Raw genomic sequence first — 19,583 nt, forward strand, 5'->3', positions numbered from 1 at the left:
CTCTCTCCACTGTCCTTGCTGTTACCTCTTTCCTTCATACTCCTCCCTCCCTTCCTCTGTCTCCTCCCTTTCTTCTCTGTGGTGGAAAAACTGACAAGTAATACCCTGTCAGAAGAGACTTCTAGACACAGAGCAATCGTTATTGTATGTTCTGTGGAGGGAAAAAGGATCTGTTCTTGTTTTGGGGGGCTCCAAGGGTCATGAACCATGCGCATGCACCTATTTTATATGTATTTGACAGCACACACACACACACACACACACACACGCACATACTTACAGATTTATTGGATTTGTATACTTGTGCTTTAGTTCTGACATTCGGGGGAAGCTTCCTGGGCATTCCACAGCAACTCACTGCTGAAGTCAAGGCAGGGCGGCTGGCCGTACCTGCATGCCTGGGCACCTCTTAGCACATTTTCCCACCCACTCCCCACCCGCCGTGGAGGTGATGAATTCCAGCTTACTGACCTGAGGGCCTTGCATAAAGAACATGACAGCTTTCTGGTGTAGGCAGCAGGATAGCAGATTATTTTAGTAAATAGCATTCTTCCTGGCCTAAGCAAGTATGTCTAACAGAAGTCACAGCTAGAAACAAGGCTCAGCTTTTGCTCTGTTGCTCACCATGAGTTTCTGGGTTTCTTGATTTCAGCCCCCTCTCCCCCCCATAGAGGGCAATCCTTCCCAACCCTGGAGATTACCCCCAGGGACTCAACACAGCAAACTCCAGTCCCCCAACCACAAAGCACTATCTGTAAGGAAGAAAAGCAAGGTAACTAAGGGGGGGCTACTCGGTTCACTGAAGATGTTTCTGGCACAGAGTGAATAAAATGGAACGAGGAGAATGCCTACCTATCACCTCCAGCCCTCAGCAGGTGCCATGGGGGATGCAGACATGTTTGTAAGTAATCCTGCTCTTACAGAACTCACAGAAAGGTTATTTCATGAGTCTCATGAATCATGTAACATATGTTCATACATTGTAAATTGTTCCAAGGTAAAGTATGGGAGGCAGACTCAATTGAATATTTGCCAGTGGGATGTATTAGAGAAAAATAAGCTTCAATTTACCTTAATGTTCTGATTAAAAGAGCCCTAGAAAGACATGGTTTTTTTTTTCATTTAGTCATTTAACAAATATTTATGAAGCACCTATTTTGTCTCAGACCCCCTATTGGGAGCCACGTATTAGCAGACTAGTGTTTCTGGGACACCTGGGTGGTTCAGTCGGTTAAGCGTCTGCCTTCAGCTCAGGTCATAATCCTGGGGTCCTGGGATCGAGCCCCTTGTCAGGTTCCCTGCTCAGCGGGGAGCCTGCTTCTCCCTTTCTCTCTGACTCTCCCCCTGCTCATGCTCTCCCTTTCTCTTTTTCAAATAAATAAGTAAAGTCTTTAATTAAAAAAAGATTAGTGTTTCTGATAATGAAGGAAATACAGACTGTGCAGAAATTATGTTTGACCTTATAATGTTGTCTCATATTTGCAGCAGGTTGGAAAAAATACTACCATCTCTTGAACCCTCAGTGGATTCATTCTAGAGATGAGGAAGCAAAGCTGAGAGAGCAAATGTCCTGGGGTCACTCAGCTGATGGGAGGCAGAGTTGAAATTCAGATACGCACCTGTGTGAGGCTATGGCCCTTAACTCTTCCAGCATTTAGTTGTCTGCGTTGCTCTGACATGACCATTATCCATCTCATTTGCTCCTCGTGGCAACCTAATGAAGAAGGGAGGGCAGGGATTCTTACTCATCCTTATACACATGAAAAACAAAGCTCTGAGAAGTCAAGCAGTTGGCCCAAGGTCACACAGTTGGTTTGTGGGTGAGAAAGTTTTGGAAGCAGCATCTCTCTGGTTTTAAAGCTGCGGCTGTCGGTTCCTGAGTCTTTATGAGCCACACCCAGGGATCTGGGCAGGAAACCCCTCTCTGGCACTCTAGACCAAAGAACGGTGGCCCATTCACTTGTCCTTCTTCCCTTCTGCTCCAGGGTGGCCTCATTGCACTGCTGCTTCTGCTGCTGGTGTTCACGGTGGCTCTGTACGCCCAGCGGCGTTGGCAGAAGCGCCACCGCATCCCCCAGAAGAGCGCGAGCACGGAAGCCACCCATGAGATTCACTACATCCCATCGGTGCTGCTGGGGCCCCAGGCCCGGGAAAGCTTCCGTTCCTCTCGGCTGCAGGCTCACACTTCTGTCATCGGTGTGCCCATCCGGGAAACCCCCATCCTGGATGACTATGACTATGAAGAGGATGAGGACCTACCCCGGCGGGCCAACCACATCTCCCGGGAAGATGAGTTTGGCAGCCAAGGGACGCACACCCTGGACAGTCTGGGCCGGCCTGGAGAAGAGAAGGGGGACTTTGAGAAGAAAGGTGAGTCTTCCTTGTTGCATCCCACCTTCCAGGGGGCCTTTTGGGGAGCTGGGAAGAGGCAGGGAAGCTGGGCGGTTGGGGACGCAAGTCGTGTCTTCTGGGCTAAGCCATTCTGGATTTATGGCCAGTCTCTCTGTTGGGTTATCCGAGTTTGTCCTCTCTAGCTCTTCGGTAGTGGTGGGAGAAAGAAGAAAAAAAAAAAGCCAGAGTTCTTGGAGTTCTGAGGAGCATCAGAAGTTATGTAGTTCAATATCCCTCCATTGTCTCTTGATTACCTCCCTTGATGGCCTTCTTACTACTCAGATGAGAGAATTCATCTCATTTTCAGACACTGCTGTTAGAAAATTTTTCCATAGATTGAGTTGAAATCTGTTTCCCTGGCCCTTCACATCCACAAAGAAAATGAATCTGATCTTCCTTCTCTAAGGCAGCTCTTGGAAAATTTGACAAGAGAAAAAAAAGACATCCTGTAACTTCTGGAAATCAACCTAAATAATCCCAGTTTCTTCAGCTAGACTCATGTGACGTAGTTTTCAGACATTTCACCATTCCGGTCACTGTCCTCTAGATGGAGAGTCTAATTCTTCATGTCTTAGAATGTCACACCAGAACTAACACCCCTCTGCCTCAAGGCGGGAATGTTCCTGTGCTAAGCAAAATGGGACTTTCACCTCCCTTTTCCCAGCTGTTATGCTTCTGTTGATGGAGCTTGAGATCATGTTTCGTGCCACGATCGCTGGTTCATATTGGGCTTTTTGATGACTGAAACCTGTCACCCTTTTTCATAGGGCTGTTGCGAAGATCCATTTCCCAGAAGTTGGTGGACAATGGATTATTTGGACATAAGCACAGAGTGTGTTCATATTTGTCTTTATTAAGTGTCTGTGGCACCAGCTTGTTTATAGATGGAATTTGGCTCTTGTCCTATAAATGCTGCAAAAAAAAAAATGCATTTTCCTCCTCATTGTCTTTGGGATGTGGGTGATAACGATGGGTTAAAGGCTTGGCCTGGAGACCACCATTCTGACACTGACCCACTCCTTTTGTGAATTGAGAGAAACCCTTGCTGCTTGGGCCAGTCCTGGAGCTCTGAGCTCTACATCTTACTTCTTTGCTTCTGAGATCCTTACTCTTGGACCCATCTTGGACCAATAAGGGGTTTTCTTAAAAGGAGACATTTTTGTCAAGCCTAGAAACCCACATTGGGGTGACAGTGACACAGGCTACAGTGCAGATTTTGGAGTCACCTGGACCTGGGTTCAAATCCTGCCTCCTTTATTTACTGGGTGACCTTGGAAAAACAGGAATTCAACCCTCTGGGTCTCAGTTTCCTCACCGAAGGGTTCTGGAAGGATTCAATATAACAATAAAATGTGTGCAAAATGCCTACCCCAGATCCTCGTACGTGTCAGGTGTCGGATACCGGAGAGCTGTGTTTGTAGACTTTAAAGCCCTGGTCTTAGCTGGGCTTCCTGAATGTCCTTAATCCACATCCAGTATTCACCTCCAGTCTTCTTTTATGTTCCAGCCACCATGATCTGGGATATTTCCCTTGTCTTCCATGGTCACTCCTGTCTTTGAACTGTTGGTTTCCGGACATCCCCCCACCCTCTGCCCAAGCAGTGGAGATGAGCGGATTGCACTGAACCCCACTCCTGGGTTCACTGGTGCCATGTCCTTGGGCAACCCTCTTCACCATCCCTGCAAGGCCATGCCTTCACTCCACCTGTTTTCATCTGACCCACAGTATTTTTTTTTAATGTTCTGCCTCAGCTTTAAAACAAAGTAAAATTTGAAATAACACAAAACCCTTCACTTAGTCCTGGATCCAGCCCCGCTTAAATCCGATAAGGATGGAAGAGGGAGAAATCCAAGCAAGAGGAAGTGGAGGGCATGCTTTTCCTGACTCCACACAGTGTTCTGGTCACCCTGACCTTGGGGAGGTGACTGCTAGGGGCTGTTCTTGCAGCATTATGGTCCCTGAGCACCTGGTCCTCCTTGTGTAGACACGAGAGGGATGGTTCCACTGGCAGATTGCAGAAGATTTCACAGCAGCTCAGCCCCGATGAGTACTCTGTTGCGTCTGTTGGAGCCTTGGGAGAGAACCATGAGGCGCTCTCTTTTGTGGGGTGACCTGGGACCGGCTATGGGTTTTGTCAAGAGGGAACAACTCTTCAGAGGCTGGGCAACCCATAGAAAAGTAATCCCCCAGCCTTTTTGAAATTATATTGCCAAAAGCTAATCTCATCTGCACCTTTCCCACTTAGATTTTGCCTATCAATTCAAACTCTTTCTCCATTCTCAAGCTTTGTCAGCCTGCTTTTCAGCTTGGACTTGCAAATAATAGAGGGGACAGTCTGGAGAGCAGAGGGAGAAAGTTTCATTACCAAGGGGCCACCACTTGGGTTTCCAGACCCCAAGAGCATTGTCCTGAGCAGGTTTGACGTTCAGCTGATACACACCTGTGTGGCTAGACCCTTTGTTAAATACTGAACTTCTTCTGTGTCGGTTGGTAAGTAGCTCGCTGTCCTGAGCTCTCCCAGTGCCTTCCTACTTCCTGGCCATCCCAGCCCCTCCCCAAGAACCCTCCTGAAGCTACCACTCTCTAGGAACAAGGTGGCTTTAGGGTACTTCTCCAGGATTATGGCTGGCATCCTGTCTTACTAGTTGGAGCCTATGCCTTAGAAGTTCTCAGGTATTTTGAATATCACTGCTGAATATCACCTTAGCACATTGCTGCGGATTTAAGCATGCCAGTGTATGAATGCTCGGTGCTGTGTTTGGCACATAGCAGAAACTTGATGCATTTTAATTCCAATTTTCCTTATCCATCCTTAAATTTATGTTTCCCTGCCCTGAATATTACACATGAAAGCTCGAGGAAATTAAAATAACAAATTTATCACTTTATCAAGGGAAAGCGTGGGGGATGGCTGAATGGATATTGGGTTTTCTTACTTTTGTTTTATTATTGTGAAAAAAATGCATGCTGTTTGTAATTGAAGGAAGAGAAGGAAGGAGAGAATGGGAAATAGAAATAGAGACAGAGACCTTTATTTAGCTATCTATCTGCTGTTCTGGGAGCTTTCCCTGAATTATGTCATTTACACCTCACAATGACCCTGTGAGTTGGGTACTAATTTTGTTTCCATTCTACAGCGCAAGAGACTAAGGCAAAGAGGGGCTGAGTAACCTGTCCAGGGTCACACAGCTGGAAAGTGGCTGAGCCAGGTTGCAGCTCCAGCACAAGAGCGGTCATGGTAGGGGCAGAGCTGGGGAGTGAACAGCCCACCCCACACTGCGTGTCATGGTCTGGGGAAGGCACCGAGCTCGTACAATCGCAGGAATAGCTAAAGCATAGCAACCATGAACTTGCTTCATCCACAAACTGGGGAAGAAAAATAGGTAATTAACATCTGTTCTCAGAGGCAGGAAGCTGCTACACAATAATTCTGAGCTTCTAAATTGGCTTTTAGAAGGGACTTTGCAACAGGGAGACCGGGTTTTTTTTTTTTTTTTTTTTTTTAGTGTTTTGAGAGGTTCCCAGGAGTATAGGAGAGTTGTGTTGGTGTTAATAGAGCATTCTAGGGTGACAGAGACCCGGAAAGCTGTTTATTAACTCACCTTTCTGCCACCCCCGGTGGATGCCATGTAAATGTCATCATTTTGTAGCGCTCTCTAAATTTTCAGAGCTCTTTGTACGCAATAGCTCATTCAAATGCCTTGGTGTTCAAACTTCTTCACACAGAGGCTCTAGCCTAAGCTTCTAGCCCCCTCTGCTTCACCCTTGCACAGCCATTTCCTCTTCCAGCCACATCAGTCTTCCTGGCATCCCCCAAACACCTTATCTTCACAAGTCTTCAATTCTATGCCTATCCTCATTCATCCGTTCTTCCGGCTGCAGCGACTCTGTTATGGTCATAGCGCGTTCATGCTGAAAGTTTTTCCAGGGCTCTCACTGCTGTTAAACTCAGCCCCTATACTCTAGCCAATGGCCTCCTCTCTGTTCTTCATGCTTGCTGAGCTTCTTTCACCACAGGCCCCTTGCATATGCCACGATTATCTTTGCCTGGAAAAATCCCCCTCTTTCTTTCCCCAGTCTGTCATGGCTGACTCCTTCTGGTCATTCTGGCATCAGCTTAAATCCCACCTCATCAGACAAAGCTCTTTTCTCATGTGAGCTCTGTTCTTTTACCTTCTATCAATTCCCCTGTTTATTTTTTTAATTATTTATATTTATTTATTAAATATTTTAATTTTCTCAACAGATTCAGAGTTCCATGAGATCACGGACCAGGTCCGTTTGGTTTGTTCTGTGCCTACTGGAGCATCTGACATGTAATAGGTGTTGGGTCAGTAGATGGAGGAATGAATAAATTAATGAATGGAGAGAGATGGCTATCTCCGTGCCTCTCCACAAACTGGTAACTCTGCATGGACTCCTTACTAACCTTTTTCTGAACCAGACAAACCTTGTTTAGTATTTTTTTTTAATTATGTATTTATTTGAGAGAGAGAGGTGGCGGGGAGGGGGAAAGGGAGAGGGACAAGTAGACTCAGCACTGAGCCCAGAGCCCGAAGTGGGGCTCGATCCCACAACCCTGAGACCATGACCTGAGCCAAAACCAAGAATCGGATGCTCAACCAATTGAGCCACCCAGGCACCCCTGTTTAGCATTTTAAATCAATGTCCCACCCATCTCATAAGGAAGAAATCACCTTTACTGAAATTTGGAGATCATCTCAGCTATACAGACTAAAAGTAGTGAAGCCAGAATTTGAAACCCAGCAAACCCCAGCCTGCTCTGAAGACAACACCACATGCATTAATCCTGTCCATTTATTTGAGCAGGAGAGGCAAGGCTTGGGCTTAGATGCTAGCAAGCCAAGTCTCTTAGAGCTGTGTTTATCAAAAATATTGAACACCAGCCACAGGGAGAAAAAGATTTTGCACTGAGGCCAGACACATACACACGCACACGTGTGGGAACCTGTGTGTTGTGTGTATGTCTCTAAAACAAATTTTGCAAAAGAATACTTACCTTTATTATATGTGGCACGCTCTGATAGTTTCTGTTCTTTTTGTGTCATCTTTTAAATGCTGGTATGAACCACCGAACTGGTTTCAGTTTATGAGTGGGTCTTGACGTGAATTTCAAGTTCTCCTAAGCCTCAGAGAAGGTCTGTTGTACTGGGAGACCCCCCGGGGGACAGATCACTGGTCACTGGATCTGTGATAACTTCCTGAACGTGCTCCTTGCCAGGAGGTCTGAAGGGGGGGGGATAATTCAGGGGACTCGAGGTGAAGTTTGAGTGGAGGAACGGGGAATGGTACATGAGACTAGTCGTGGTCCATGTAGGGCTTTATGTCTTACCCCTGCAGTCCCCATGGCCAACCCCCTGGTGTGTCTTACCCCACACTGTGACCCTCTGTTCCCATTGTCTGTCTGCTTTCTTTTGAAACTACTCAGCTGTTCCTCCCAAAGGACCCTTCATGTGTCCTGCATATTCTTTCCTTAGCGGATACTCTCATCCATCCCTGACCACCCAGAAATTTCTCCCGTTGTGCTCACTGCTGGGAAAACACCACCCATCCTTGAAACCACACGGCTCCACACATTCCTCTTCCTAGGTGTCTCGGAGCCCCAGAGGGACATTCTCCAGGAGCCTGAGGAAACTCACTCCCTAGCATTAGCTCCCATTTGATAGCGTGTTGCCAGAGCTCCCTGGGGCCAGAGGAAAGCAGCATGGGCTGGATTGCTTTCCCCAGAACTGGATGGCTTTTTACTGTTCATACATTGGGGTTCCACACAAGATTTTTTTTGAAAGTTAGATTCTTTAGCATAAAAAGAAAAAAATGTTTGGGATATGACTTTCTCACACCCAACTGCCTCTGACTCCCTTCTCCTTATTGAAAATACTTTTTGGAGTCTGCATTGCCGAATGTCCCAAAGGCTATTTGGTGTAATTTCTGTCTTCTCTACACCTTTGTTGGTTGATGCAGAAGGAAACGGGCTGACACTTGAGTCCCTGCATCATCTTCTGGGTGCACCTGTCCCTCACTACTCAGTCATTCATTCACTCATTCATTCAGCTGCTTAAGAGATGTTTACTGAGCACCTACTATGTGCAAGGCAATACATTTAATGAAGAAGAGACGGAGCATAATGGGAAATGGTTTTCTAGAAGCTCACGGTTTAAAGGGGTATAAAACAGTAATAGCTGCTTAATTTTATATAGTCCTTTAACATTTATAGAATGGCTTCATAAACATTATATGATACTCTGTGTGTTACCAAACCCTTCTGAGAGACAAAGAACCTTACAGGGCTCAGAGAAATTAAATCACTCCACCCACCCCACCACCCCAAACGACAAAGAGTGAGTTTGGGGGTAAATTCCTCCTTAAACCCACATCTCTTGAGCTCAAGTTCATAGCTCTCTTTGTCTGGCCATACAGTATTTATTTCTGCAGCATGCTGAATGTCACTTGGGAAACAACTTGTTACATCTACTCTGCCTTCCCCTTCATCATCTTGAACATTGAAACTCCTCATCTTTGGATGTATTCAAACAAGACTGGGGAGCCCTTGGCCGCAGATGGTGCAGCAGGCTTAGAGATGAGACACAATTAGTAATTCCTTCCAGTTCCTAGACTGTAAAATTTGAACTTAATCTGTTTCCATTCTGTTTTCCTGTTTGGACTTCTTAGAAAACAAAGGGGGGCAAGATCTGTATTTGAATAAATAGGCTCCATAGAACTAGCCAGCCTGGCAAGTATCCAGAATTGAGAAGTTCTTTTTTTTTTCTTTTCCTTTTAACCCTAATGGCTACTTGTATAATGGGAGAACACGCATTTTCTCTCCAATTAATGTTCAAACATAGTAAAGTTAACAGGACTGCAGACAACCAGACCCCGACTCTTCAGCAAAGCTGTGTGTGCTTTGATGTGTGCGTCCCCCCGCCCCGAACACTGGTCCTGGTGCCTCAATGTCGAGGCTGGGCACAGCGGGCGGGAGCCGACCCTCTGACAGACAGGAGCTCGGCATCCCCAGACAGCTGTCCTCTGAGCTGTCTCCGCACTCTCTAAAATAAGATATAGACAGAGATTTGTCATGGAATCACAAACAGGAATGTCACCAAAGCTGTCACCAGAGCCCCTTAAAATGTCACTTCCCAGCATTAATTGCCATGATAGCAAAACAAACGGGCGTTCTCTGAACATTTGTGCTTCCTGCTCCTCCCTCATGATTCTTTCCCCGGGTGCCTGTCTCCTTTCTCCCTTCTCCCCTGGAGTCCCCCTCCTCCTCGTCTCCAGGGACACTCTGGGCCTTCTGACTTGATTAGACTGAGCCCTGGAGAGGCAGCCCCACCACACACTGACAGATGAGGGTGAAGGAGCTTTGATAAATGTCAGGGGCTGAAGACACTGTTCCCTGACTGATCAGAGCTGGAGCAATTTCCCAGCAGACAGGGGACTCTGTACCTCCCTCAAAGTAGCTGGACATCACCCAGCGGGGGGCTGACTTTCACAAAGAGGGTCCAGGCCACTCTGGCTTGCCGTCTCCTCCGGGGACCCAGCCAGCTTCTGGCTCCCCTGTGCTCGTCCACCCAGGCGGATGCAGTCAATCGCCGTCCGCATCCACACATACAATCAGTTTTTATTTTCCTAATATTTCCTATTTATAGAAGTGTGTAAGCTCATTGCAGAAAACTTTTTAAAAAGCGTCAATTAGCAGTTTTTCATAATGCCCCCTCAATAGCCATAGTAACTATTTACAGCGGTTTCATATTTTTTTCTCTTCTCCTCTTTTACATAGTGGAAGTCAAAAATCTATTATTTTATATCTTACATTTTTATGAAATGGTATGTCATAATATTTCAACATGCTTATCATTCCATCTTATAACTGTCTCATAGCTTATTTATTGGTGAACATTTCAGTTGCTTCCTTTTTATTTTGTGTTCATTAGCAACAAACATTTTGGGGCTTTATATTGGTTTTCACTATTTTTATATTCTCAGGATATATTCCCAGGAGTGGAATTACGGGGTCAAATGATCTGACTGTTTTAAAGTTCTTAATACATGTTTAGCTCAATACCCCTGTGTCATAAAGTCTCAGTAAAAATTTGTTAAATAAGGTAACATTTGTTGATTTATTTTTTAGATGATTTTATTTATTTCTTTGAGAGAGAGTCAGAGAGAGCCTGAGCAGGGGAGGGAGAGACTAGCAGACTCCTCACTGAGTGGGGATCCTGATGCGGGGCTCGGTCCCAGGACCCTGAGATCAGGACCTGAGCCAAAGTCAGACATTTAACCAGCTGAGCCACCCAGGTTCCCCTCTTAATCTATTTAGTAAGCTGTTTGCATATTTGAGGAAAGAACTTTTCAGGCAGGGTGAATAGCAAGTGCAAAGGCCCTGTGGCATCACTGTGCTGGCAGTGTCCAAGGAATAGGAAGAAGCAGTATGGGGAAGAGAGCAGTAGAATAAATTGGGTCACAGAGATGCTGAAAAGAAGGTCAGGTAGGGCCTGGTAGGTAAGGATATTGGCTTTTGCTGTGAGATGAGGAGCCATTGGAAGATAGGGAATTGTTTCTTACAAAGGTGTTAAGCAATTGGAGTCAAGATGAGAAGGAGGGGTTTAGGTGGAGATGACATTCAGAAGGGATGATGCTGGGGAGACTGGAGAATAGAGGTTGCTTTTGGGGTATGCAACAGGGTAGAATTCGGCCCCCAGATATCTTTGTTTTGTTTTGTTTTGTTTGCATACAGAGTATGTTTTACATTTTTCAATTAAGTTATCAATCTTTATAAATCAGGACATTTCGCATCACAATGCACATTTCTGCCTCCTTTGATTATTGGAGAATCTGGGACATCTAGGTCTTCCCGCATGTGGCAGGAAGGGCTGTTTTCCCTGTTCCAATTCAGGTGCCCCCTGACCCTCTTCCTTAGCAGAGGTCCTCCCTGGCCCCTGCGGGCTCTTGAACTCAAGCGTTCCCCCAGAGGAAGGGGACATTGAGATTGACCTCGTAGTCCAAGCCATGGGAACAGAGCGGCGCACGGGAACGGTAAATTTGCCTCCTATTTGTATCAAGACGGGAGGATATGAGGATCTCTGGGACCTTCTGGAGGGAGGGTACCTCCACTCCCCATTCGTAAGGGAGAAACGATGCCCAGTTTGGTAGCAGGACAGGACACCATTCTTCTTCCTCTCCAACTCCTTGAGTTTTGTGTTTCCAGCCAGACAAAGGCTAGCCGCGGAACAGAGACCAAGAGAACTTTGAGAAGAGTAGAGCAGAGTGGAAGGTGGTTAGGAAACCCAGCTCTCAAACCAGATGCATCCTTCCTGTAGTTCACAAAGTGTGAAAACTGGAGCAAGTTCCTAACACCTCTGAGACTCGGTCTCCTCACCTCTGAAATGGGATTCCTTTCCGCAGGATGCTTGTGATGTGGAAAGGTGGTTACGCACGTAAATACTTAGTGCAGGGTTTTGACTCTAAGCAGAAGCCATTACTGTTGTTTTGTCTGAAATGCTCACTGTATTAGGACACAGAGGCCCAGAGAAGGGAAGGGGTTTAGCTGAGGTTGCACCGCAAGTTCTGTTGGGTGTGTATGTGGGGGAGGGGCAGCAGTAGCTCTAATAGAGGCCGTCCAGCTTCCCGCCGGTGTCCCCTTAACACGGCTGCCACACCACTTCGGAAGGGAGGCTTTTTTCCATTCCAATCCTGGATGTGGACCTTGTAGGACACATTGTAGGAGATTACTCTCTATGTATAGAATGAATGAATGGATGGATGAATGAATGAATGACTTCCTGGTGGAAGGGGAGAGTCTGATAGATAGCACTATGCTGAGCTAGCTCTGCCAGACTCCTTCCTCTGACCAGTGCCGGAGCAATTGTTTTCTTTGCGTAACAGCCTGGGGCCCTCTTGGTTCTTGGCTCCTCCTTAAGCCCCTCCCTGAGGCTCCAGCCTCCTGGGGCAAGGGTGTTTGCAGATGCTCAGGCAGATGCAGTGCTACCCACTGAGAATGGACAGGTCGTCCCCACCTAGGACCGGCTCCTGTGCGACTCTTAAAATCCGGCTGCCCTTATGACAGTAGCCCATGGTTTCCCTGCTCCTTGGCATTTCCAAGCTGGGCCTTTACTGCATGCTCTTTCTTCTCTGCATGTTAAAGCTATGGTCCTTTAAACAGATTGTTTATTCTCTTGTGTGCATGTTTTCCTATCTGTGGAATGAATACTGAAGACAAAAGCATCTTTGTAACTTGGCCAGGAGCCATTCCGTTTTGGGTTGTCAGCACCCCTGGTGAGACAAGAGTCTGGCTTCTAAAGAGTTCTCGGCCACTAAGTCTCCCGGACATCCAGCAATGACGCGGGAATGGGGAACGAGGCATCTTCCTTCCTTGGCTCAGCCGATCCGTGCTTGAGTCGAGACCAGCGATCAACAGCATGGACAAGACTGCCCCCACTGTCCCTCTTCATCACTTACTTCCCTGACCATCCCCCCCGCCCCCGCACCCAGTGCACTTGCTGGTACCCAGACCGTGTTAACAAACACAGGCTGGCTTTTGAAGATTATGAGCCGTGGAAAGGGTGTTGGTCTCCCCTAAGCAGAGGATCGGGGTCAGAATCTAACCTTTCCTGCTCACTGATTTTGAGACTTTGGACTAGTCACTTCATTTCTCTGAGCCAGTGGTTCTCAACCAGAGGTGATTTTGTTCCTGTCACCTCCTTACTGGGGGCATTTGATGATGGTCTGGCGAGTTGTTTGTCAGGACTGGGGAAAAGGTACAGAATGCTCCTGGTACGTGGTGGGTGGAGGCCAGGGATGCTGGTAAACAGCCTGCAGTACACAGGACAGCTCCTCGCGGTAAAGAATTACCCAGCTCAGAACGTCAGTAGGGCTACGGTTGAGAAACCCTGTTGTGAGCCTTAGTTGTCACAGGGGTAGAATGGAGATTCTGACTTTCACAAGTATGTGGGAGAGCCAAAGAATTATGGAAGTAAATGCTTTTTTTTTAAAGATTTTATTTATTTACTAGAGACAGAGAGAGAGAGAGAAAGCACACGAGCAGGGGAAGGGCAGAGGGAGAAGCAGGTTCCCCACTGAGCAGGGAGCCTGACCTGGGACTCAATCTCAGGACCCTGGGATCATGACCTGAGCCGAAGGCAGATGCTTAACTGACTGAGCCACCCAGGTGCCCCGGAAGTGAATGCTTCTTATAAACTAACACACTATGCAAAAATAGGATGGTAATGCTATTGTTGCATTATAATGTTTTTTTTTTTTTTTTTTTTTTTTTTTTACTTTAGTGCCTATTTTGTTTTACCGTACTTCTTGGTTATTGGGATGCAAATGTTTACAGTTTTGGTAGCCAGTCTTTGATAGGTTATGATTTCTATCTTTTATTTTTTTTCTTTTTCTTTAATTGAAGTATAGTTGACACACGATGTTGCATTACTTTCAGGTATGCAGTGCAGTGATCTGACAAGTCTATATGTTATGCTGTGCTCACCACAGGTATGGCTACCTTCTGTCACCATACAACACTGTTACAGTACCACTGACTCTATGCTCTGTGCTGTACTGCATTGTTTTTTATTCACCATCTATAAGGATTGGTTCTTTCTTTTTTTAAAGATTTTATTTATTTATTTATTTATTTATTTGAGAGAGAGGGAAGGAGAGCACAGAGGGAGAGGGAGAAGCAGACTCCCCACTGAGCAGAGAGTCCAATGCAGGGCTCTATCCCAGGACCCCAGGATCATGACCTGAGCAGAAGGCAGATGCTTAGCTGACTGAGCCACGCAGGTGCCCTATAAGGAATGGTTCTTGAGAGAGCTACCTCAGGACCTTTGCGTCACTGTCCCCTCTTCCTCAACAGTTCTTTCTCCTGGTATCTGCATGGCTTGTTCTCTCAGTTCTTCCAGGTCTTTTTATATAGGTTATGTTATCACTGTCATCATCCCTGACCACTCCGTATAAAATAGCACAGTACACGCAATCACATGTACACACACCACACTCTCTATTCTCCTTTATCTTGTTCTCTTTTTCTTCCTAGCTTTTGTCACCATTTGACCCATTATACATATCTGTGTATCTATTGTCTGTCTCCCCCAGGTATTTTGTCTGTTCTGTTCAATGCCATATGCTTGTTATTTAGAACACTGCCTGGCGCAGAGCATACAACAAAATAAATAACTTCCGGAATGAGTGGGTAAATAGAATGAGTGAATGAATCAATGGATGACTGACACTGAGTGCTTTTGTTCAGTTCGTTCAGGTTTCAAAGAACAGACTGTTTGGGTTAGCTGATTAGGGTTTATTTTTAGTTGCAACAGGAGTAATATTAGCTAGCCTGTAATAGGCCAAACTCCCTGATCAGCACTCAATAAATATTTACACATTTAATCCTCCAAAAAAAAAAAAATGCTGGTGTGGTCACTACCTCTAATTGCCCTTTCTTTTTCTTTTTCTTTTTTTTAAGATTTTATTTATTTATTTGAGAAAGAGAGAGAGAGGGAGATGGAGAGAGCACAAGCAGGGGGATCAGGAAAGGGAGAAGCCGGCTTCCCGCCGAGCAGAGAGCCCGATACAGGGCTCGATCCCGGGACCCTGGGATCATGACCTGAGCTGAAGGCAGACGGTTAACCCACTGAGCCACCTAGGTGCCCCAAGCCCCCCCTTTTTTTTTCAAATGAGACAACCAGAGTAGGGAGAGCTCACGTAACTTGCCCAGGATCATGTACTTGCTTTGCGTTAAAGCTGGGATTGGTATCCAGGTCTGTGTGACCTTTGAATGCTTGCTTTGCCCAATGCTCTGCTGCCTTCACATTTGGAGAACCCAGGGACCAGGGATGATGAGAAAACAGTCTCAGGATTGGTGGAGAAGGTGCCACTGTTAGGATATAATAAGAATTAGCACACTGTTTCTGCTTCAAGGAGTTCTGCTGACTTCATAATCCACATATGCATCTCTGGACCTTTCTTCATCTCCTAAGCTGCATATGCCCATGGCTTCTGCTGCCTCACAGCACCTGTTCCTGACTCTGCTCCGTTCCTCATGAGATGTGCTTATCTGACTCTATCTTCTTGTCTCTCCTGTTCAAACGCCCTATGAGAGAATTTCTCATCCCCAGAATTTAATGTCCTAAGAGACAGGTCCTCACACAGGCCACAGCCCCATCCTCAGGCTAATCTGGGGCTGTTTGTCTCTGCTCAGACATGGAGCTCAGTCCCATCAGCTCTGCCAGGGTGGTGGAGTCTCAGCATACCCAGCAGGGCACCCTCTGGACTCCGAAGCACCTGCAGCTGCCTTTCACTAAGGCGGGCGTCTGTGGGGATGGCAGGCCCTCAAAGCATCGTACCCTGTCCAGAACAGTAGGGAGTCCATCTGTTCAGCGCAGGACTGGTGTGTCCTGTTTCAAAAGAACCTGGTTTGTGAATAGCTCAGCTTAGCAAAGGGATAAATCAGGGAATGACAGATTATTTTCCTAAATGGTTCTTTATTTTACAAAAGCGTTCTCCATGGGATCCCCTTCAATAGCTAGCACCCTACCAATACATGTGAAAGAGGGTGGGGCTTAACCAACTTTGGACTTACCAAAATGTTTAGGGACACACTAGTCCATAAGTCAAAGCAAAAATAATGGAAGGGCTTTCTGGGAAGTGGCCAGCCAGCAGTAGGATGATGGGTTTGGAATGGGGCATTCATGGGTGTGAATCCTGTCCTCAACTAACACCTCGATCTTGAACAGGCTAACTCACTTCTTTAAGTCTCAGATTCCTGATCTGTGAAGCAGGTTTAATAATAATGTTGGACTTCTAGAGTTGTTTTGAGAATGAAATGAAATAATATTTGAATAACCTGGTGCAGAGGCCATCCACCATAAATATTAATGGTCTTGGGAAAATCACATTTCCTTTCTGAGCCTCAGTCTTCCCATCTGCCTAGTGAGCAGCTTGGACCCTTTCAGGTCTAAACTCCTACGTCATTCAGTTTCTGCCCCTTTCACCAGAATTCTGGGGCTGGGGGTTGACGTATGGCATGGGGCCAAGGGAGGTTGAGCCAGTACTTAGTGCCATATGCCCAGCTGGCATGACTAATGGTGTGTGCGTAGGGGGAAGAAGTTCTTAGAAAAACCAGGAGCTCTTTAAGAGGAAGAAAGGAAGACTTTCTCTCATGCAAATTCTGATCTCCTTGTACAGAAATAATGCAGAAGGGAAAAAGGACACCAGTAACTAGCAATCTAACTGGGCTAATAGGTGGCAGAGGTCAGTCTCAAGCCTCTTTGTATAGCCTCCTGGCTCCAGAACTGTTCTGTAAGCATCCTAGGGAGGTTGGCAGAGAGAGACATCACTTCCTCATCATTTCCCTAGTGAATGAAGCCTTGGGAGACCAGATGCAACCACTTCATTATAATTATGTTAAGTGCCGCCTGATTGGCGCTGTTCATCACCCTGTGAGAGCAGCCTCACCCAGTGGACGGACAGGCAGCCAGCTTTGGCTCAGCACAGCTTTGTCCCATCCAGCTGTGTCCTTGGCAATGACTGCTTGTTGTACCTATGGTTCTCCCTCGGGGAAGAGAAGGCGGGTGGGGGGCAGAGTGGAGGGCACTGAAGGGGGATGAGGGAGCCTGGGCCCTGCCTTCAGCATGCCATGGGGCCCAAGTCAAGTCCTTGTCCTCCCTGGGCCTCCGCTGAACTCTGTGCATGGCCAGGTGCCCTTTGAGATCTCCACTCCCTTATCCAGCTCTTGAGTTGTGGGAATCTCAGAAGAAAGGTGACATTGGTATTCTAAGAGGGGAGGGTGCTCCTGGATGCTAGATTGGTTTCGTTTTGGAGCCTGAGTGTTAGCCTATAGGGCCCTGGAGGAGAAAGCAATCTCTGTACTCTAAGAAATATTCCCTGTAAGAACAGGAATCTTTCCTCACATTATAAGAAAATAAGGTTTGCCCCCTCCTATCAAAGGGACAGAGGGTGGTAGAGAATATTCTGACCTCAAGGGCCACATTTTGTAATTCCAATTGTCTACACATGGGTTTGGGGAAAGGGGGAGTGGGTTTCCAAAAGCGAGAGAGTAGGGATGGAAAATCAGGAAAGACTTCATGAGAGAGAGAGAGAGCCTTCAACTGGGGTGTTTCAGACTGAGAAAGATCCAAGAGGGAAGATGAAGGAGTGGAAATTAGATTTCTCTGTAGGCGGTTAGGCATGTGGGCTCTGGAGCTAAGCTGTCCCAGTTTACCCCTGATATTTCCTGATACTAGCCATGCATACCCTTGGACAAATGAGTAAATGCCCCAGTCTCTCACTGTCCTCATCTCTAAAATGGGGAAAATCAGACTATGCATCCCCATGTTGTCAGACCAAATGAGTTGAATATGTTCAGTTGAACATGAAATACATGTCATGTATTTTATACATGGCATAAAATAAGTATTTTTGCAAAGAAAAGGCTCAACGAATGTTAGTTGTTCTAGTGCGTTGAGCGTCCTCTGCAAACAGATCAGGCACTTTGTGTGCTACTTTGTTTGATTCCCATAGCCACCCCGCAGTTCCCTCATTCATTCATGACTAGGTCCTCATTGGGACAGAGTGGAGGCTGGACAAGCCCTGCCCTTGGACACGTCGCCCACCTGCAGAAGACAGACTTGAGACCTGTCTCAACTAATTGCACAATTCCAAATTTAATACAGACCTGCCTGGAAGGGAATGCACTAAGAGCTCTGGGAGAGGACAAGGGAGCTTGGCCTCAGTTTGGCTGTTCCACAAGGTCTTTCTGAGGAGGGAAGATTTAAGCCGAAGTCAGAGGGATGCATAGTGTTTAGCCGAATGAAGAGCTGAAGAGCAGAGGGAGTGACTTTTGCAAAGGAAAAGCTTGGCCCATTTGGTGACCCAGAGGCCAGTGTGACTAGAGCCCAGTGAGGGTACTGGACCAGAGTGTTCTATTGCACAGAGATGGGGAAACTGAGGCACAGCAAGCTGAAGTGGCTTTCTAGAGGTTACGGATCTGGGATGGAGGGGTTGGGGTCGGCTTGAGATGAAAGCTTTCCTTCCACCTCCGCTGGAGAGAATGTCATGGAAGCTGATTCTGGTTCGCTCTTATAAGGAACAGAGAACATCTGTATCTGACCTGAGGATTGGTACAGATGGACAGCAGTGACTTCAGAGGCGGCGGGGTAGGCTTCATATGCCCCACTGAGTTTGGACCTTATCCATTTTAATTCCCCTAGGGTGATGGGGTAGAACTGGCTTAATTTCAGAATAACCCTATCCATGCTCCAGGGTTTAATATCTCCTTTGTCCCCTGGGTCATTCCTGGCACATCAGATGCTCTGCTCAGATCAGTGGTATAAAGTGTTTTCGGTTTTTCATAGTTTTGTGTGTGTGTGTGTGTATGTGTGTGTGTGGTTTTCTTCCCTGAAGCATGCTGAGTTCACTGAGGGAAATGCACAAGACTTGGGTGAAATCTTATTTATTTTTTTGGAAGGCGTGCAGTACAAAATCATTTCTCTCCCTGCATAAATATGCATGAGGCTGGCCTGTTCTCCACTCCTCAGGAAGCAGAGGCGGGGGGCGGGGGCGGGGGGGAGCCCCATGTGACTGGTGTCATGGCCCTGCCCATGGCTCCTGGCACCCCATTAATCAAGGGGGGAACAGCAGCCTTGTGAACTGTGAAATTGGCAGCCCCTTGCCAGCTCTGGGGCGCATTCGAGCAGGGACTCTATTTCACAGCTGGAAGGTGGCAATGTGGGGCGCAGAAGGAGGGCGCTGGGCGTAGTGGGCCAGCGCCGCCATGCTCCCCTCTCAGTCTGCACAGACCCCAAACTAGTCTTGCTGAGAGGGCATGCCTCTTGGTTAAGGAGAGACACAGGGAGGGAGAGAGAACGAGAAGGAGGAGGAGCCCAGTGAATGGCAATGGCAGTCACAGCCAATACCTATTGAGTACCTGCTGACTGCTCAGTTCTAGGCACTAAGCTCTGTACTTTTTATGCATTTCTTTATTTAATCCTAATGATTATCCTAGGTGTTATCATCATGAGCCCTGTTTTACAGACCAGGAAAAATGGGAGTCAGAGAGGTTAACTGTTTCAAGCTGTAAGATGGAATAGAGCTAGGATTAGGGCCGGTGTCTCTGTGTCTTGTCGGGCTCCAGAGCCTGTGTTTTGTGGCCACTGCACTCTCCTACTGTCTAGCATGC

At 46.8% G+C, this 19,583-nt stretch overlaps 1 protein-coding gene across 4 annotated transcripts in view; it reads left to right on the forward strand.

Moving 5' to 3' along the window:
- The window catches only part of ASTN2 (astrotactin 2), an 894,395-nt gene that overhangs the window by 198,386 nt on the left and 676,426 nt on the right, over positions 1 to 19,583 (forward strand). For all 4 annotated transcript variants that reach the window (XM_027616418.2, XM_027616419.2, XM_027616420.2 and 1 more), the window contains exon 3: positions 1,986 to 2,370. In XM_027616418.2, coding sequence (XP_027472219.2) covers positions 1,986 to 2,370 — 385 coding nt within the window. The remainder of the gene's footprint in view (positions 1 to 1,985; positions 2,371 to 19,583) is intronic.

The sequence above is a fragment of the Zalophus californianus genome, chromosome 13 (genome assembly GCF_009762305.2).
Source record: "Zalophus californianus isolate mZalCal1 chromosome 13, mZalCal1.pri.v2, whole genome shotgun sequence".
NCBI lineage: Eukaryota > Metazoa > Chordata > Mammalia > Carnivora > Otariidae > Zalophus > Zalophus californianus.